Source organism: Brassica rapa, chromosome A04, assembly GCF_000309985.2.
Source record: "Brassica rapa cultivar Chiifu-401-42 chromosome A04, CAAS_Brap_v3.01, whole genome shotgun sequence".
NCBI lineage: Eukaryota > Viridiplantae > Streptophyta > Magnoliopsida > Brassicales > Brassicaceae > Brassica > Brassica rapa.
Window position 1 is genome coordinate 2,659,952 of NC_024798.2, and position 20,486 is coordinate 2,680,437.

At 30.9% G+C, this 20,486-nt stretch overlaps 3 protein-coding genes across 3 annotated transcripts in view; all 3 read left to right on the forward strand.

Annotated features, from left to right (window-relative positions):
- The first annotated feature begins 1,332 nt into the window (after nt 1-1,332).
- LOC103863127 (probable 2-oxoglutarate-dependent dioxygenase JRG21) lies at nt 1,333-15,246 on the forward strand. Its single transcript, XM_009140880.2, has 8 exons — nt 1,333-1,637; nt 1,929-2,008; nt 2,119-2,232; nt 2,397-2,630; nt 3,016-4,220; nt 4,302-11,608; nt 12,246-12,582; nt 14,821-15,246. The coding sequence occupies exons 6-8, from the start codon at nt 11,094-11,096 to the stop codon at nt 15,067-15,069; spliced, it is 1,101 nt and encodes a 366-aa protein (XP_009139128.1). The 5' UTR covers nt 1,333-1,637; nt 1,929-2,008; nt 2,119-2,232; nt 2,397-2,630; nt 3,016-4,220; nt 4,302-11,093; the 3' UTR covers nt 15,070-15,246.
- Nucleotides 15,247-15,293: 47 nt separating this feature from the next.
- Nucleotides 15,294-18,717, forward strand: LOC103863131 (putative BTB/POZ domain-containing protein At2g40450). Its single transcript, XM_009140881.3, has 2 exons — nt 15,294-17,943; nt 18,214-18,717. Exons 1-2 carry the CDS (start codon nt 17,829-17,831, stop codon nt 18,507-18,509), a joined length of 411 nt encoding a protein of 136 aa, XP_009139129.1. The 5' UTR covers nt 15,294-17,828; the 3' UTR covers nt 18,510-18,717.
- Nucleotides 18,718-19,510: 793 nt separating this feature from the next.
- Nucleotides 19,511-20,486, forward strand: part of LOC103863213 — a 743,758-nt gene continuing 742,782 nt past the window's right edge. The window contains exons 1-4 of the mRNA XM_033290617.1: nt 19,511-19,637; nt 19,800-20,003; nt 20,081-20,374; nt 20,454-20,480. Coding sequence (XP_033146508.1) covers nt 19,592-19,637; nt 19,800-20,003; nt 20,081-20,374; nt 20,454-20,480 — 571 coding nt within the window. The 5' untranslated portion in view covers nt 19,511-19,591. The remainder of the gene's footprint in view (nt 19,638-19,799; nt 20,004-20,080; nt 20,375-20,453; nt 20,481-20,486) is intronic.

Below are 20,486 nucleotides of genomic sequence, written 5' to 3' on the forward strand. Positions count from 1 at the left end.
TGGTTAAAATTGGTGATACTTCTTGTGCTGTGGAACGAGTCAAAAAGGTAAATTACACTATTGGCTTTTACTTTCATCATTTACTAATCTGAGACATGTTTTCTCCTCATGGTCGTTTTCGTCACACAAGCAGCCAAATATTCATCCAATATAAAAGCACTTTGCTATGTTCTGGAAGGATAATAAGCTTTGAAGCAGAGTTCAAAGCACTGAGAGAAAGAAAGGAGACGGGAGGCTGACATGGAAACTGAAACTCAGTGAAGGAAGATCTTGATACAAAAGCTGCACACAACAAGATCTAAGCTCAACGAGACAAAGAGTACAAGTTGTGAGCTGGTCTGAACAACTCGAAGAAAGGTAACCAAAACCATAATCCTGACATCCAAAGACTTAACATTACGTCCTTTTGGTATAGAAGTTTTGTTGTGAACAAACACGAATCAACTTTGAAGAAAACAAAATAAAGATTAAAACAAATTGAGGCAAATACCCATTTAGGATTTCTTATTATTATGTGAATGTATCATCTTACAAACCTTTAAATCCGTATTTATAGCAGCCCCAAAACCCAATTTCTTTTTTCCTATAGGAATACATACTTATCTAGAAAAAGTAAATTTCTTAAACCGAAAAGACACACCGTACTAACGAATGTTGGACTTTTACTGGTGCACATAGATAATGCAACAAGTTTCATCCCTTTTGTATGCATTTTCACAGTGATGAAATGAATAAACCAATGCAGGACTTCAAAAATGTGAATACAGTGATTCAAGATTCACAAACTAAGAGCATGTTCAATGGTGTATACCCACAATAGAGTCTCTTAGATAGCTTTTATTAATAAAATAATTATATAATTAAAATTTATTTTAATAAAATAAAAATAAACCATTCACAAAAGGACACATGAAGGAAAAATAAGAGATTAAGCTAAGAGATGTTTATTAGGGCATCATTAACCCTGGTCTCTTAGTCGGGGTTCTTAACTCATGATTTAACATTTTTTATTTTTTTTACACTTTTCGGCTAAGAGACGGCTCTTATATCTCTTATTTAAGAGACAGTTCTTAATTTTTCTTAGTTAAAATCTAAGAAAAGCTAAGAACTTCTAAGAAAAGATAAGAACCGTCTCTTATTCGAAGCTAAGAACCTCAGTTAAGAGACTAGGGTTAATGATGGTCTTAGACCATCTACAACGCAGGATCCTTCCCAATCCTTAGACAAAAATCCTTAATGCTTTATAATTAAATTTGATTAAAATAATAAAAAAACTTAAGAATTAATCCTTAGTTAAGGATTAAAAAGAGAAATCCTTAATACGTGGCATTCTCTCTTTTCCCCTCCCCCCACTTCCCTTCCATTGCCTCCCAATCCTTTCGTCGTCATCAACGAACATCTCTGCAACTTTTGTTTCTCCCCCAAATTTCATCTCTGCAACTTTTGTTTCTCCCCCAAATTTTAAAACTTTGTTTTCTCAGAGTTTTCGAAATTTTGATTTCAAATTTGGTAATTGGATTACTTGTTGGTGCAGATATTGGAGAAGAAGAAGAAGGTTCACGACCTCATAAAAAGAACTTCTTCCAGACTTGATCCTCTTTCTCCCTTTGATTCCTTCCGTCGTTATACAAAGAATGGTGAATCATTTCTTCTTCGTTATTAGATTTTTTCGCCTGTTCTATGAAATATTTGGATCTGGAATTCACTAATATGATTTGATTGAAAAGTATGTTGATAGTCTAAAGATAAGAACTTGTGTGTTTTATGTTTGTTAATAATAATGCAACATGATAGATGGCGTTTAAGTTTGATTCACTGTGTGCTTTGATCGCTTGGTTTATGATCAAGTTTGTGTAAAAGTTACTTGCTTTCACAGAAAGACCCTCTTGTTAAAACTAATCCTGCGCCGTTTTGGTTGCGTCTTGCAGACTTATTTGTGTACCTGGAACCTGGCCGTGGAGATAGACTATCCTCGTCCCTGAAACAACACATTCGAAAGCTCTTGAAGGTTATAACCTAAATGTTGTAGCTTTATAATATATTATAAAGACACTCTCTATAAGATCTGTTATCAGTTTTTTGAACTAATCAATTTGTTTGTGTGTGTGTTCACTGTAGGTTCCAATTCTTGATTCGTCAAGTATCAAGTGGGTGCAGCCCAACACTCTTGTTCGGTTCCGTGGAATGATACAAGACATGCTTGGAAATGAATTCTATGCTGGTGCTTACAAGGTATGTGTATTGTATGTTATGGTTTCTTCTACTAAAGATGTGTTGAATTTTGGTTTGTCTATTAACTTAGTTATTTTCTCTTTTCTACTCTGTTAAAGATGATGTTTATTTGTTGCTGGGGTGTCAAAAATATTTAAACATGATAACACTTGATTGCAATGTAGGTTCCAGGACAAAACCAATGGACTGAATGTTCTTCTGTGGAGCTCAAGAACCGTTTTCTGGATCTCACTGGTCAAAAACAGGGAGAAACGTGCAGGGTGGATGAAGCAGGCTTAATGGCTTACCTTCGTTGTCCTGGACTGTTTCTTGGTCAAACAGTTCGGAAGGCAACACCAAGGTTCAGTTCAGCAAGGAGGCCAACAATCTCTGCAACCTTAACTCCTACAACCACTCTGGTAATTTTTATTACAATGATCTTTGTTATTATCCTTATAATTATGATCTTCTTTTAAGTGAACTGAGAAATATGACAAGGATACATGTTCATTTCTAAGGATTCATAATGGATAACACCATTGGACTTAGTATTTTGATTAGGATCCTTACCTATTCAAAAAAGTAAAAAAACTATTATTCTATTGTTAAGGATTCCAATGGTGAGTAACACCATTGGAGTTGCTCTTACATCTCTTAACTAAGAGACATATCTTTTTTCTCTCTCATACTTTTAATTACCTTTTATATTTGAATAGTAAGATACCTAGCTAAGAAACTTGCATTAAACATGCTCTAAGAAGTTACATTGGTATTTAATTATGATGGAGTAGTTTTTGTGTGCAGATATGAGAACAATTTCGGTTAAGTCATCAGAGTGTGAAGAGATGGTTACCAACTTACGGACGCAACTAAGAGCATTATCTACAATCAAAACAAGCATGACAGTGAAATTTCCACACAAAAGATCGTCACGCAGGGAAGTACAGAAGAGTCAACGACAAAAGGTTCATTTTACATAGCCGAGGATGATACTAGTAGAATTACTCATGATGGTGAAAATTGCCTTGATTGTGTGCGAACAAGTGAAACTGAAAGCTGAGAAGATGGAGATGCTTCCAACAAAAAAGAAAGGATTAGGATTCTTGAAGAAGCTATTGTTCGAAAGGAAAAGGGTGAGCAGCAGGAAATGTCTTGCCTTAAATTTACATAACATAAAGGTTTTTGTAAAGGCTTTTAATTTGTTTGTGTATGTCTATGTAATGGGTGAATATATACTATCTGTGGTTATGTTTGTGTCTCAGAGATGTGATGAGTGTAGTTTTGATTTTATATCTTAATAGTCCATGTAAACTTGGAAACTGAGCTACCTCAAAGAATACTTTATTTGGTTAGAGTAGATATGTCAATTAGGATCGAAGCCTGCAACCCAAACCTGTCCAATCCTATAAATAATGTATAATTTCCTCTTACAGCAGAACCGTTGTTGACAAAGAGGATCTGATTGTGTAAAATGTGTTTGTGCTTGTTTTGATAGGTTTTAAAGTTTTTTTTTGTGAAAGTATACATTATCAGTAATGAATCCATAATTTCTTAGACATCAAAAACTTTAGAAAAAGAAAATATATATGTCCCATGAAGATGATGAACTAGATGTCCAATTATGCAATGAGAACTTCAATTGCAAATTCATTTCTCTGATTCATAATAATCTACTTAACTTTATTTTGAAATATACATAATTGATTTTGGAATATGTTTGTTTGATCAGTGGATTTGTCAATGATTTCTAAATCGGAATATTTTTCTAATCCACTAAAATACTAGAAACCCCCACTTAGTACAAAAAAGCCTAGTTTTGTTAGAAAACTCAAATATCTGCATTGACATTTCACATTATTTTCTACCCTTGAACCCTGGCCACACATACGTAGCCATACATTGCGAGATTGAGACCCGACATCTAGCCATACAAGTATGATAGATTGGTATGGCAAATCCCCTTGCCTTATCAGGGTGAATGGCAAAGAGGGCCTCTTTTATTTCACCAGGTGAGGGAGGCTGTATTAACTTCTCATTTGTATCAGTAGATATGAAAGGTTTAATGGCTTTAATGACAATCTCCAGTGCAGAGTTTCCTGATGAAGTGAAGATATCTTGGAAGTACGCGCCTATAGCTGCTGCTATCTTATCGTCCTCAAACACCGGTGTGCCATCTGCTCTTTCAATTACCAAAATTTTATTCTGAGCCCTTCTTCCTTTCGTTACAGCGTGAAAAAGACTCGTGTTTTTGTCTCCTAGGGTGAGCCACATGAGTCGACTGCGCTGTCTCCAAAACTCTTCCTCATCTTTATAGGCTTTGAGGAGCTTCAGATTCAGGACATATATCAACTCATCATTCAAGATATGAGCAGTGAGGGCCGTGTCTAGAGAATCCTTGAGCTCTAAGATAAGTTTCTTATTATTGGTATGGAATTCCTTACTGTTGGTATGGAATTCCTTACTCCAAGCTGAAATAGAGTGTTTGCATTTGGTGATTCTCATAGAGACATTGAGATTAGGGTTCTCATTCCAGAATTTAGAAATAAGTGTACTAATCTCCTCATGGTTTCGCAGGCGTCTGTCATAACGGAAGATTCGTGAGGACTTCTTCTACCTATAGTCAAAGGTCGAGATGAGAGGTTTATGATCAGAAACTTCGAACTTGAGATAGTGTGAGCGGCCATTTGGAAACAAATCAGACCATGAACTATTTGCCATAGCCCTGTCCAGTCTGCAATGGACTAAGTGGGAGTGTCGCTGTCCTCTCCACGATAGAATGTTCCCATTATGTTTCATATCAAAGAGGTCACACACTGAGAGGAAGGATCTGAAGTTACTAAAGGAGCTTTCCGGCCTTCCCAGCCCCCCGACTTCTCAGAATTGTCGGTGATTTCGTTAAACTAACCTGTGAGGAACCACAGAGAATCTCGGGAAGCAGAGAGATCACAGAGTTGGGACCAAACATCTAGGCTTCGAGATATCATGGGCTTTGTATACAAAGGTACCATTAAATGATTTCCATTTGAAGGAGATAAGGCTATCGATGAAGTTTGGATTAGCTGAGCTAACCATGATGTCAACATCTTTTTCCATAGTCGGACCAATCCTCCAGAGCCCGGTGTAATAGGAGAGACCAAGAACTTCATTTCAAGGTTTAGAACTTCCAACTCTTTAGCAACGAAGTTTAATATACAATAATCTATTAGATTTTTTTGATGTTATATAATATTGTATATAATTTAGACACATAATAATTTTAGATAGATATTATATTTTCTATGCGCTCGCATAGACGGACTTATGCATTATTATCAAGAAATTAAACAATTAATATTATTATTTTCAATGTTATTAATTATATTAACTGTTACCTATTTTTTGTATTTAAATAACTACAGATATTAGTTTAATTACTTAAAATAATTTATTTATTGTTTCTAATATTTTTAAATATTTATTTTTTAAATTAAAAACTATTTATATATTAATTTTATATTTATATTTTATATATATATATATATATCTAAAAACAAATATGTGCGTGTAAACGATGCGTTAGAGTAGAGATTTATATGCCGGATACCGAGTTCCTAACGAGATTTGAAACACTGGAAAAAATGAACACAATAAAAAGAAGCTGGCAGACATAATGCAATGAGCTAGGAAATCAGAACACACTTGTCTTATATTATAGAGAATTTAGTTATTGAATCTTGACCTAGTTCTGGAAAATGACTCCCAAACCACTAGTATATGAAGATGACGATATGCTTAATGCTTCACAGTTCTAACCTTTCCTCTTTGATAATTAGTGTTTATGTACTGTTAACCAAATTGTTGAATAATTGTTTTTCTTTTGCTTTTACAGCACGTGCTTAATGAAGTTATTAACTTTATCTCGGAGTTGCGTATACAACTCGAACTATTCCAAAGCTATCTTTGTCTTTTGTACTTGATGATTCGCTTCGACAATAAAAAATCATTATTATCTTGAATATGACTTTTTCCGGAAGAACTGTACACTCGTGGCTAATGGCTATCTATGTCGAATTAAAATAATATATACTCTAGTCTAGAAGAATTTTAACAACTACTGATGTCTGATCTGTACCTGCTCAATCTCGAAGATAGGATAAATTTCAGTTTCAAACGTCAATGCTTTAGGGTTTACGTTGACAATTAAAAAAGAAGTTGGTTAAGATGTTTAAAGTTATGTACTTAGTTAAGGAACGTCAACCAATTTTCGGGATCTTCAACATCCGTAACATTTCAAAATAGCAAGATTCAGAGACCACCGAATAGCACCTTTTATCCTTCTCATATTTCATATTCCACAGCAACACCTCCAATTCAGTATGTTAAGGGTATTCTCATCCATTGGTATCTCTAGACGATATCTCTCGTAACTAAATTAATATTGGGCAGTTGGACCAAAAAAAATTTAAGTTAATAAAATAAATGGACAAATAAGAAAATGTAAAAAAAAAAAAAGAAGTTTCCTAATGAGATATCCCAAAACAATTGTAAAAGATTCATGTGCAACTTGTCCTTTTTCTATTTGTATAATCTTCTTTTTACTTTAAATTTAATTTCAACGTAAATTGTATTGATATTATATTGTGAAAGATTTATCTAAAGAGCATGTACCAATGTGAATGTTCTAAGACTATATATTGCGGTTTTTTATTAACACTCTATTTTTACATTAAAACAGTTCACGTCATCTTCTTTTTTTCACCTTATATTTTAATACCTATAAATACTAGATTTATTATTTTAAAAATGAGAATTGAAATTACAACTAGAAATTGTATGTCCAAATCAAATAAAAAAATTTCTGTTTGTAAAACACTCAACGACTGATCTAAATTTTTTAAATTAATTTGTTGTAAAATAATTGATATGAAAAGCTTATAATGTAAAAAAATCAGCAATTTAAGTCAGCAATAATAAAATGACATGTTATTCTAGTGGATCCAATTTCTAGTTTCAACCAATTGAAAACATTCAACAACAAATAATCCACTTAATTTTTTTTGCTTTTCAGTATCCCTATTAAAAACATTCATCAGTTAAATAAAATATTTAACATACTCATTGTGAATGGTACGAAGATGTAAGGAATTTCATGATTCCCTAAAATCAAAGGTCATTTAAATCTCACTTTTTACGTGACATGAAGATGGAGAGAATTATAATTGTGGTTTAGAAAGTAATTATCCATATACATTGTTCCAAAAAAATTTAAAACAGCGAAGATATTATAGAACTTCGACTCTTTTTCTTAAAAAAAGAAGAAGAAGAATGCCACCAGTAAAGCCATTGTCCACATAATAAGGCTACATATGGATATCGCATGGCTATTGAAAGTTGATTAGACTATCACAAGTCGCCAATCAGAAGGTAACTTCTAGGTATCAGTGAGATGTGGCTTATAGTTATTGGAGAATAGTGAAAAAATAACCTCTTCAAATTAATACTTTATAAATTAATATATATTTAATTTTTTTATAAATAATATAATTTTATAATTTTTAATTGAGTTTTTGGTTCAATTAGTATATCGATAAATTAATATCTCTATAAATTAATAAAGTTATAGTTTTGATGTACTCTCGATATTATTAATTTATAGAGATTTTCCTGTATTAATTTTTTGTTTTGGTGCTTTCACTTGTTAAGCTATCAATCATGTCAACAACCAAATTTCCAACATGATCCATTGTTCGTTATAAAAAAAGACAAAAATATATTCAGAGTTTTATATATTTTTTTAAAGTTATTACATATAGTTTTGGATATTTTTTTATCTTCGGATATAGAAGTTAATATTAGTAACGTATAATACCTTTTTACTACATCCACATCCAGATTTTATTTGAGATAAAAGACCAGAAATTTAACATATAGAAATATTAATAATTTAATTTTGTCAACTGCAAATATATTATCATTTGTATTCAGTCTTTAACTGTTGAGGTTTTTCCTAATCAATGCTTGTATAATTAATATAAATGTTTAAACTAAAATCAAAATAGATAACTTTCGTAGAACCCAATTAAGTACGGAGAATGGCATATGCTAATTTGAGGGAAAATAAAATTGAGGAGAATTAGTTAAATAAAGTTTGAGGGATTAAATTATTTGTCAGCTTCTACTTTACTAAATCAAGATTGGATCAGATGAAACGTTTATCCGTAAAGCACCTTTATATAACACTATCCGGATGAAAATAACTTTCGTGATCCTAATTTTTTTTTAAGAGCTAGTCTGACTATTTCTGTTCTGGGAATATGAAGTAAATTCATATCCTCGAAATTATTTTGTAGACTCAGGAACGCATCAGTCTCGATGCAAAAGCTGATCAGTCCATTAGATTTTTAGTTATATCCAGTTATCCACTAGATCTAACCAATCTTTTTTGAAACACATCGAAAATTTCTTCATGTTTCTCTTGCAATGAACCTGTCCTAAATAATCTTTCAAAAAGTGAAATACTTTATTTATGAAATCATTTTTTTTTTGCTAAGTACGTGAATATCATTAGAAAATGAGAAGTTTTGTTTGTACAAAAAGTTTAAGCGGACTAGCCCCTCTCTGGCAAAAAAAGGAAAAACAGAGAAAGACTACAAGGTACTAACTACTGGTAGGTTAGTTTGATCACTCATATTATTTATGAAATCATTAATATCGTAACAATTAAAATAAAGAATAATTCAATATTTTCTTGATCTACATGTATATATTAATTTATCACTATGTGGAGATTCATTAATTAGTGTAATGTTTCATTGATCAAAGTTCAAAATCATTTCGTGGTAACTGGTAAGTAAACGGCGAAAAACATATCTCCCAGTTGCTCAATATGACAAAACTCAACATCAACAACGTGATTGCATATAAATATACTATGTAATTTTATTATCTAAGCTCAAATTAATGTTTTTGTCATCTTTTTGGTTCAGAGTTTTAAGTTTTATCTCGGTACATGCCGACATCGCTATGGGCTACTGCTGCATATAAATGAAGGTGGGCGTGATAAAATGTTAATGGGACATCCAAAAAAAATCTTTAATTTCAATGCATGAAAAATGAATTATTATTTTTAATTATAACCACAGATGTGGTAGCCCAGTTGGTTTTAGCACAAGTGTTAGTGTCGTTGTGCTTCTGAGTTCGATCCATCTTTACGCTAAAATGGTATCAGCGTCGGCTGGATCCTAGACCTGGGAGATTAAAATACATGTATATATATGTATATATAACTGCGGAGTTTTAATCTTTATAGGAAACTCAACCGAAAGATTTTTACTCTAGATAATCAAAAAAAATGAGACAAGGTCGTGCTGAATTTGGTTACGGCGCCGAAATGCATACGCATGCAGTTTCTAGATGACCTCAACCATTCTCCAGTAACCAATTTTGGATTACATGTTAGACAATAAAATTTGGATTACATGTAACATATTCATCTCACACCGAAAATGGTGTTTATATCTGATTTGTATTTTAATGTATAAATACTATTCAGATGGCCTTACGAGTTAATGCCATCAAATATTTTAATTTCACATATACTGCAACATAAAAACAAAATGTTGTTGGTTACGTACATGGTTGATTTCCATGTGTGGTTTTTTTGCTAAAATTAAGGGTTTCCTTGTGTTTCAGATTCAAATCACATTTGTATGGGAGTTATTTTTAAATCTGAATATATAAACTGATTCCAAACCTAAAAAGAAAGATTTTAATTAAATATAAGGTCCAAAATTATTTTTTACTGTTATCAAAAAAATATTTTACAACATATATAAAGATTTTTTTTAACACCGTTAATTATACTATTATAAATTATGAGAAATATTACATAGATGATAGTACAGTCGAAAATTCTATCACCTTATGAAGATTCATGTCTAGATGTATTCTCCAATATTCTATATAATTTGACTTTCCGGAAATTAAAACTCAGACATTCATGTTATAGAAGAATTAATGAACCTTTAGTTAAATCAAATCAGTAGATCAAATAGACTTCCACCGTATATAAAGATTTAATACAAGTATTTGTTGCATTATTTATTAGTCTGATATAAAACGTGGGAAATTAGGAAAATGTCCCTCGACAATTGGCATCAACATTTATATAAAGTCGGCCTCATCTAGACACTTTATATTTTGTAACCGTAATAAATTGGTGGCTGTGCATGCTAGGTATCTATCCCGTAGATCTCCCCTTTTGTCGTTTGTACCTTGTCATGGATGTGTTAACCATTGACTAGTTGAGATTTAATTGAAAACCAGCAGATCATTTTAGAACATCTTCAGTCCTTTCTATATTTATCTCTTTAATAGAATTTAGAGGTGAATACACGTTATCTAATTCTATTTTTTCTGTTAAAATAAAAGTTACTATTTTCTCTTTTATAAATAGAAGAAGAAATAGAAATTCCCAATTTTTGCCTCTGTAATTAAAAATTACTATTTTATAGAAATACTTTGTAGTAAACTCACTTTTTTATATAATACCTTTATTTCAGAGATAAAAATAACAAAATATATTGGAGAAAACTGATCTCTCAATTACAAAACCAACATTTTCTTTGGTCCTAAGGAAATAATAAAATACGTTGCATAACATTTAATCATATTTACCTTTTCAACTTTTTGTAATGTTTCGATAAGATGAGTTTTCAACCGTTGGGCGAATATTATAATTGATTATTTCTTCATATTTATTATAATTAAGTTTTATAAAATCATTAACTATGCATGCTTCTAGCTCTCTCCTTTCTGTCTATATATAACTTTCTTAATACACCTCCTTTCATCCTCACCCTCCTCCTTTCATCTCTTTGGGCCCCTTAAAAATAACCAAAGCCATGAACATATTCCAAGACTGGCCTGAGCCTATTGTCCGTGTTCAATCCTTATCCGAAAGCAACCTCCAAGCCATACCAAACCGCTACGTCAAGCCTCTGTCTCAACGTCCAAACTTACTCTCTGAAAACTACCATACCAAAAACAACCCTCACACCGCCGCCATACCAATCATTGACTTAGGCGGCATATACACAAACGACATAACTCTACAGGCCAAAACGCTTGACGAGATCTCGAAAGCTTGTAGAGAATGGGGATTCTTTCAAGTGGTGAACCATGGGATGAGTCCTCAGCTCATGGAACGAGCTAAAGAAATATGGAGAGAGTTCTTTCATCTTCCCATGGAGCTTAAGAACATGCATGCTAATTCGCCAAAAACTTACGAGGGATATGGAAGCCGACTTGGCGTAGAGAAGGGTGCTATTCTAGATTGGAGCGACTACTATTATCTTCATTATCAGCCTTTGTCTTTGAAGGATTACACCAAGTGGCCATCTTTGCCTCTTCATTGCCGGTATATTATATTCAGAATTTCTTACTTAAGCATTTGAAAAGCTTTAATTCACGTTCGATAAGCTCATCACTTTTGTTAAATTAAATTTTGTAATCCTATGTATATAACTTTGTAATCCTACATATATATAACTATTACGTCGAGCTACATCGGATCCTGAAATTTTAGGAGTTATAGAGATAATTTAGTAAAACGATAATATTTAAAGTAAGAAAATTTGAGGGCGTATATTTATTGAAAATATTTCTTAAAACTTAAGGACCATAAACTGATATTTCAATTGCCTATTCACCCAGAAGTAGTCTATATATCAAACCTAAGATTTTTTTCATTTATTAGAATTATCTTCTTCTTCTTTGTTTAACGTCTGAGAAATTCTTTGTTATACAAAACAAACATCTAATTAAGAAAACCAACGTACTAGTACAAATTGATATCTCACTTTGGAAGATAAATCAAGTATTGAATCAGTTTAAAAAACATACTAGTACTGTTCAGTGGATTATATAATCCACGACGAGAACATGTTAATAAAATACTAGTTTCTGGGTCAAACTATTTATTTTAAAATATATTTTCAAAACTAGTGACATGATAAAACAACTTTCTGCTTGTTATAATAATTCAAATTATGTAGAGAAACTTTGGAGGATTACTGCAAGGAAATGGTGAAATTGTGCGAGAACTTGATGATGATATTATCGAGAAACTTAGGATTACAAGAAGATAGACTTCAAAATGCGTTTGGTGGTAAAGATGAAGCAGGAGGATGCTTGAGGGTTAATTACTACCCAAAATGCCCTCAGCCGGAGTTGACTCTAGGCCTCTCACCGCACTCTGATCCCGGAGGATTGACCATTCTATTGCCGGACGAACATGTCGCTGGCCTTCAGGTCCGTGGATCCGACGATGCTTGGATCACAGTTGAACCAGCTCCCCATGCTCTCATCGTTAACATTGGTGACCAAATTCAAGTGAGTATCTATGATGTTTATTTCATTATTACTTCTTTTATATAACATTGGTGACCAAATTCAAGTGAGTATCTATGGTTTGATTTCGTCTTCCTTTTTTATTTATTTTTTGAACAAAGATTTCGTCTTCCTTTTTTCCTTGAAGTTGTTAGTTTTTAACTTTTGATAAAGTACGTGCATGAATCTCTGTACTTCTTCTTTTCAGTCTTACTAAAGTTAATATAAAATTGATGGAACTGGTGAAGCCACGTCGTTGCCCATCAATTTAATTCAACATGTGCCTCTGTAATAGAAAAAGAAAAAGTCCAGAAACAAGAAAAAACAATTTCAACGACGTGTTCTGTGCTCACTAATATTCACATATTTCAAACGTGCCGAAACCAAAACGTCTACCAAGTCAAGCAGTATTGTCCTTAAAAAAAAAAAAAAAAGTAAATTAGCTAAATATACTAACAAAGGTGGGATATCATTGAATGGGGGAAAAATAGTAATGTTGGGGGAAGAAAATTGGAGGGATATAGGGTATGGAGTGCAAATATGGGAAAAGTACAAATTCTCAAAAAAAAAATCGTTAAGTTTCAGTTTGACCCATAGTCTCTTTCTTTCTCTCTCTTTTTTTTTTCTTCTGATCAAACTACCCATAATCTCTTTCTATAACCATGAATATGTACAATTCGTCTACATAGTTCCTATTTTCAAAAAACTCTGCCAATAATTTAAACATATATCTATATTATTATTTGAAAAATGAATTTGCTTATTTGTCATATTCTCTATGATTTTAATTAATTTGATTACTTGTCATCTTTTCCATGATTTTAGGATAAGTCATTAGTTTAATTAATATTATTTTTATTTTTTATTAGATATATATATATATATATATATATATATATATATATATATATATATATATATATATATATATATATTATCATGATATCTAAGATAATTAATAACCATTAAATTATTTAAAATTTTTTTTTTAATATATAATTATCATGATATTTATCATATTTATTTAATAAATTGATAATAACCATATCTACCGATAATATCTTCATTAATTTTATCTTATATTTAGTTTATAATTTTAGTGACTAAAATCATAGCCAGTTTCTCTGATTTTTATTTGAAATATTGATCAAATACATATTATTATAAAATATCTATATGAGTATAATAATTTATCTGAATAAATCGGGTTTTTTTTGGTTTATTCGATTTGATAGCTTAATATACAGAACCATAACTATATACTGTGGTTCGGTTTTAAATGGTTCGGTTTTACTGGATTGAACATCCTAAACTATCGTTATTTTGTTAATGTGTTATATTTGTGATTTTTATAATCTTTTCACTGCCACATGATTTCTTTTCAGTCCAAATATAATGTGTGTTTAATTTCAAATACAACTTTCTTAATTTAATTATTACTATTAGAAAAGATTTTGATTCAAAATCTACATCACATAAATAAAAATAAAACTTTGAAACAAAAGAACATAATTTAATACATTGATTACTAATATGAATATTGAAATTTTATAATTTATAATAATTTTAAATTTATATCTAATTTAATAATTATATTTCGTTAAAAAGAAACATTAGAATTAACAAAATGTTAGGTATATATATTAATCCGCACAGGATGCGGGACATTAACTAGTAGATGAGTATATATATAACAAAAGTAGCCTTAAAATGCTTTCATTTATATAATTTATTCATCTCAAAGTATTGAATATGAAATGCAATAAAATTAATACATTTTGTTAGCTTAGTAACAAATGAAGATCAGAATATATATATATTACGAAGATAAACTATATCAAGAACCTTCTAAGTTTTGTGGAATCATAATCGTTTTAACATAAATTATAATAATATTTTACAATTTGAGGACGATAAGAAATGTAACTTATTAATTATTTTTAAAAATTTTTTGAGAGAACAATTTCAAAACTGGTTATGAACTTTTTTTAAAAAAATGGGTTTGACCATATCTCATAATCGTTTGTATTTTTATAAATAATGTGTTATTAATTTTGTTCAGACTTAGTAAATTGATAGTGTTGATAGAAAAAATATAAAAAAATTAATGACAACAAACAGAATTTTTTTTTACGATCACGACACGACCATGAGGTTATTTTGCAGGTGAATATTCAATATCTCGCTTTATTTGCATTGATATACTTATTAACATACGTTGAACTTTTTCTTACTGGTTAGATGCTAAGCAATTCAGTATTCAAAAGCATAGAGCACAGAGTGATTGTGAGCCCTGCAGAAGAGAGGTTGTCATTGGCATTTTTCTACAACCCAAAGGGTAATGTTCCGATCGAGCCACTGAAGGAACTAGTGACCGTAGATTCACCAGCTCTATACACCTCCACGACCTACGATCAATACCGTCAATTCATTCGTACGCAGGGTCCACGCAACAAATCTCATATCGACGAACTTAGATCCCCTCGATAGTGGAATGTGCTTGCACGAAAATATATATAATGAATTGATGTTTTTGTCTATATAATGAAGCGCGCTTCTTCTTTTTGTGTTAAATAATGAACTATTTATCGTATTGTTTTGTTATAATGTTTACATTATATTAAAAAACTACATGTTTTATCACAAAATGTTTTTTTTTTCTGATAATAATGAACTACGCTCCTCTCTTTTTTTAATCATCCTCTTTAATCAATCTCGTAGTATTTGATTGATGATTGCGTTCTCATTGGTTAATTTCGTGGTCTTGTTCTAATAAATTAATTGTAGTCTAAGTGTTGGTATTGATTAGAAGTATATTTGCCGGTACGACCAGAATTTTGTTGACCACCTGCTGTTTGTGTGTACGAACATCTCCAAAATAAATTTTACAACTCTAAATATAGAATTTTTGCTCTCTAAAAAGAAATTCCAAAACTTTAAATTTGAAATTTTGAGGAATAAAACTTCAAATATGAAATTTCACAATTCAAAACTTTCATCTATTTATTTGTATTTTGATCTTTACAATTACAAATCACATCTATAATTCTTAAATTAGATACAGACCCGCGCTATGCGCAGATTTTGTTTTACAAAATCTTCATTAAAATTATTCAAATTATATTATACGATACAAATTTGTTGTTTTTTATTTTTTGTTATATAATATGTGGATATATATTGGACATCTCTAGATGCAAGGAAGTATTTGTATTATTTGTCCATGATGGTTTTCAGTAATTTTTGTTTCATTTGTAGATGATTTTACATATACTAGCATTGCCCCATGCCACGCATGTCGGATATTTTTTCTATTATATATACTAGCATTTACCGTTATTCATTTTTAGCACCAGAAAATTGACATTTTTAAAAATAAAAACCATTAAGTGTTAAAAGACTCTTGTATCTTTGTTATCTATATATATATAATAAGTAACTATTTAAATAAATAAAAAATAAAATGAAATATTTCTTTTATGTTTTGAATTACACTTTTCCAAATTTGATTTATTTAACAAATTTCTTATTTATTATTTTTGTTTTCGAATTTGTTTTTTCAAAATTTCTTTTTGAAAATCGAAAATTATGTTTGAAACTATTTTAAAAAAAATTAAGTATTTATTTATATATTTATTAGAATTCTAAATTTCACATTTCAAAAACTCTCTCTCACCCCTCAGCTCTAAACCCTAGGTCTAAATTAGTAATCCTAGGACTATAAATATATTTTACCTTTCACTAAAGTAAGGGTAAAAGTGGTTAGTTTAAACATGAAAAATGGTACTATGAATATAGTATTTGTGGCAGTTTCTCGAAAATAAATCGCTCTCAAATAATATCTAGGAGATTATATAGAAAAATTTAATTGGTCAAGTGACTTGTGATTTAACATATAAAGGATAAATATTTTTTTATTAACTTAACTTAAGTTGACTGGTTACAAAAAAAATAAGTTAATGAAAAATTTAAGTTATTTTTATAACACAAAAAATTTAAGTTACTAGACCTTTGGTTTTAGTAGTTTTTGGTTTTAAATTTTAGTTTTTTGATTGTTATGTCGGTCTTTTTATTTTTATTTTTTATTTTGATTTTGAGTTTTTTTTAGTTTTTCATTTTTGGATTTTTTTGTTGGTTTTATTTTTCTTTAATTTCTAGTTTGAAAAAAATAACTGATAATTTATTTAATATAACACAACAAAAACACCAATAAAATATTTAGAAGTTAAGTTATCAAAATTGTGATTGTTATTTAAAAATAAAAGATACATTAACTTGTTTGTTGTAAAATTTATTATTTTTTAAAAAGTTACACTACACTAAACTATAAATCATTAAATGTCTATACATTATACACAATAAAATTTTGAAAACTAATTATAAATTTATTTTCATAATTTTGTAAACTTGAATGACAATCTACCTTTAAAAAAACTGATATAATATATTGTATTAATAAAACATTTATGTTTATTTATTTATTTTGTTGTTGTTTTATGTGTCTAAAAATTATTTAAGTAATTAATAATTATTTTTGTAGAAATTAATAAGTGACTTTTTATTACTAGTAATATATATAAGTAACTAAATTTATTTTACAGAACTAAAACAAATTATTTCACATTATTGTTAAAATGATATCTTCTATACAGAAATTACTACGAGATGTTCTTATATCTATTAATTAATTAGAATGTAGTAATTTCTTCCCAAAAAAACTCTATGTGAGTTCTTATATTTATTTATCAATTAAATTTATTTTCATTAAAAATCTACAAAAAGTTGGGGTTTTTTTTTCATTAATTGATCAAATTTTTTGTTTTGATTGGTGACCTTAGACCACCATTATCCCTGATCCTTAAGGGGGTTTTTAAGTTAAATAAGTGATTTAATTAAATGAAAACAAAAGAAAAGAGATATAACCGATCCTTAAATAGGTATTTTGGTGATCGATTATTAGAGGGGTTATACACCCACGTGTCAGCAAACAAGCGGAACTTTTTTTTCTTCTATTTTCTATTTTCTTTTCTTTCTCTCCTCTTCTCTCGTGTTCTCTCATCTTCTCTTCGTGGAGACGACGATTGCTTTGACAATCATCCGATTTACCCTTCGCCGTCGGTACGGATTCGAGCGGTGAGCTGTTTAGCGAAGCGAACTGGGCTTCGGATGTGAGTAAGGCACGGAGATCGCGGCAAGAGCGACGGGATTCCGGCGGAGAGAAGGAGGCTTCCGGGGTTGGGGTAGACCTGATGGGGAACAAATCTGGATACGGAAGTGAGCCTGCGTACAGAGGAGATGTTGAGTTTGGTTATGGTGATGAGTACGATGATGAAGAAGAAGACGTGAAGCTATTGTTTTGGGGAGGTAAAAGCTATAGATTCTTCTTACTTTCAGATTGTTTAGGGAGGCGGTTAGGTCCAAGTTTTCTTGGTAGAGTAGATGATTCAGAGGTGTGTGGTTTGCTTCCTTTAATCTGTTTTTCTTTTCGGTATCTTAAATAATAGTGTTTTTTTTTTAATTCATGTTTCTCTTTGTTGCAGAGACTAGCTAGAGACTTTTATACAATTCTAAACGAAGTAAGCTTGTTATGCTATGTTCTTGCTAATTTTATGAATGATTTTGCTATATGGCAAGGTATGGAGTATGGAATGAATGAGGATAGCTTAAGAGAAGCTTTCAGAAAATACGGTGATGTCGTTGAAAGTAAAAACACTGGTCGAGGGGGTTTGGGTTTGTTACATTCACCTCTGCCGAGGCGGCCTCTAGTGCTATCCAAGACTATGGAATCAGACGAGTTCAAGGCTTCCTCTAAGCTAGAGACAGTCACTTTCTCCGAGATGAAACAAGAAGAAATTGAGGCTTTAGTTGAGTTCATGTACTGCGTTGTTGGCTCTATTAGTCTTGAAAGTCTCAAGAAACACGTAGGATAACTCCACTACTCTTAACTTGATTCTATTTTCATTCTTATCTCTTGTTGTTTTGTGTCACGGACAAAAGCTCAGTGTAATGTGGTCAGTGTAATGTGGTCATTGTAATGTTGTCTTGTTATTTTGTGTCACGGAGCTCATTGTAATGAAAAAATACTATCTTGTAATGTGTCACAAACTTGTATAAATAAGCTTTTGTTCTTTCTTCTCATTCTCATGTTCTTCTTTCTTTATTTTCAAGTTCCTTCTCCTTCAAGTTCTTTATAACTTGAAGCTCTTTCAATTTTCAAGTTCCTTCTCTACCATACAACACGAGCAAAACATTTTGATTAAAACAAGTTCATGTTCTATCCTCTCACCAAACAAAACGAGCAAACACATTTTGATCAAAACAAGTTCATTTTCTCACCTTCTCTTGATCACAAATTTTATTCACAAAACAATCAAAAACAATTTTTATATGGCATCTTCTTCTAATGAATATTTTTTTTTAAGAACCTTTAATTAAGAAACTTCCTATAAACCTCAAAATCTATGGGTTTCTTAACTAAATTTCTTAGTTAACTTTTATTATTAAACAAATCATTAAGAAACCCAAATGAGGTTATAGGGTTAATGATGCTCTTATGAACTGAAAAATGAACAAAAATAATGAAAAATCATTTGAAGTATTGAATAAAAATGTATATGAATTTCTATTCAATCTATTCCTCATCAAAATTGGAGGATGGTTTTCATCTTCATAGATATTTTTTCTTCATAACTAAATTAGTGGAATAGATTGGGATCCATATGTTTTTATTTTGTCAAGAAATCAACAAAACTGGTATAAAATTTGAAGAACTAAAAATTCACCATTATTTTTCCTAAAATATGGTTATCAATTAAAGCCAAAATAAGTTTTCCTAAAAATCTTGATTGACAAATAAAGTGATTTTAAAGAAAAAAATCTAAATTTAAATCTTATTGTGTTTTTCTAAAATCAAAATCCATTTTAATATCTGCAAATAATCAACACCAGTCCAGTCTGGTAGTTTACCAGTGCTCTTATCTCCATAATATCCTAATTTTTATTCTTCTTTCTGATGGAACCCGAATATTCCTTGGAAATTATGACCAAAGAACACATCGGTATGATATCTGTCTTGTTCGAAACTGAAGCTTGTTTGATATTTATTTCCTCTTGTTTAACAATCTAGATCGGGATGAATGATAACAGTAATTTTTTCGATTGTTTTGTCTCTCTCTTTCTATATATTGTTTGTTCTTATAACTTTTCTGAAACACTGGCAGTGGCTAATATTGGAGTCTTCTGGAACATGGATGACAGTCCCATCCCTGACGGTCTCGATCCTACTTCTGTTAAGGAGTTCATCGAAGGGGCTTTTGAAGATATGGGCTATCTTGGTAGACTTATTAAAGTTAGGGCTTATTGTGAGGATAGGTCAAAACTTATTTCTTACTGTGATGCTGCCGGAATCGTTTTACAAAACCGAGGTGAATTACATTTGTTTTTTTTTCTGGCGTAGTGTATGTATATCTTCGTCTAAATCTCTTTTGATATATATATATAGTGTCCAAAGTTGGATATGCTGAAGTTGACTATATGTTGGTGGACATTCTTACGTGGGGACAGTACAACGAGGCACCCTCAAACTTGATGGTAATCTCGAAAAACATCTCAGAAGGAACGGAGCTATTTGGTGTACTTGAAGATTTGAAATTGTTGAATTACAATATTCTTGTTTCATCTCTTGGGAAAGACGCACCAGCAGACTTAGTTTGTTTGTCCACATACCTATTTGGTGGAGGAAAGCCTGTCGACCAAAGCATAAGCTCACATGGTGTCTCCAAAAAGCTGGCAAATGGTAAACTAGTTGATCTTGTTTGCCTCTTTTTTTTTTCTTGATGATATTTGTGATTTGATTTTGCGTTCTCTTTTGGCAGTGGCTAAAACAGGCGTCTTCTGGAACTTGGACG

Bases quoted from the DNA above. Each gene is read 5' to 3' on its own strand.
- LOC103863127 (XM_009140880.2), top strand. From the start codon at position 11,094: ATGAACATATTCCAAGACTGGCCTGAGCCTATTGTCCGTGTTCAATCC. The intron at 11,609-12,245 runs GTATATTATATT...CAAATTATGTAG, and splicing joins TCTTTGCCTCTTCATTGCCG to AGAAACTTTGGAGGATTACT. The intron at 12,583-14,820 runs GTGAGTATCTAT...CTTACTGGTTAG, and splicing joins ACATTGGTGACCAAATTCAA to ATGCTAAGCAATTCAGTATT.
- LOC103863131 (XM_009140881.3), top strand. From the start codon at position 17,829: ATGGGGAACAAATCTGGATACGGAAGTGAGCCTGCGTACAGAGGAGAT. The intron at 17,944-18,213 runs GTAAAAGCTATA...CTATATGGCAAG, and splicing joins GAAGCTATTGTTTTGGGGAG to GTATGGAGTATGGAATGAAT.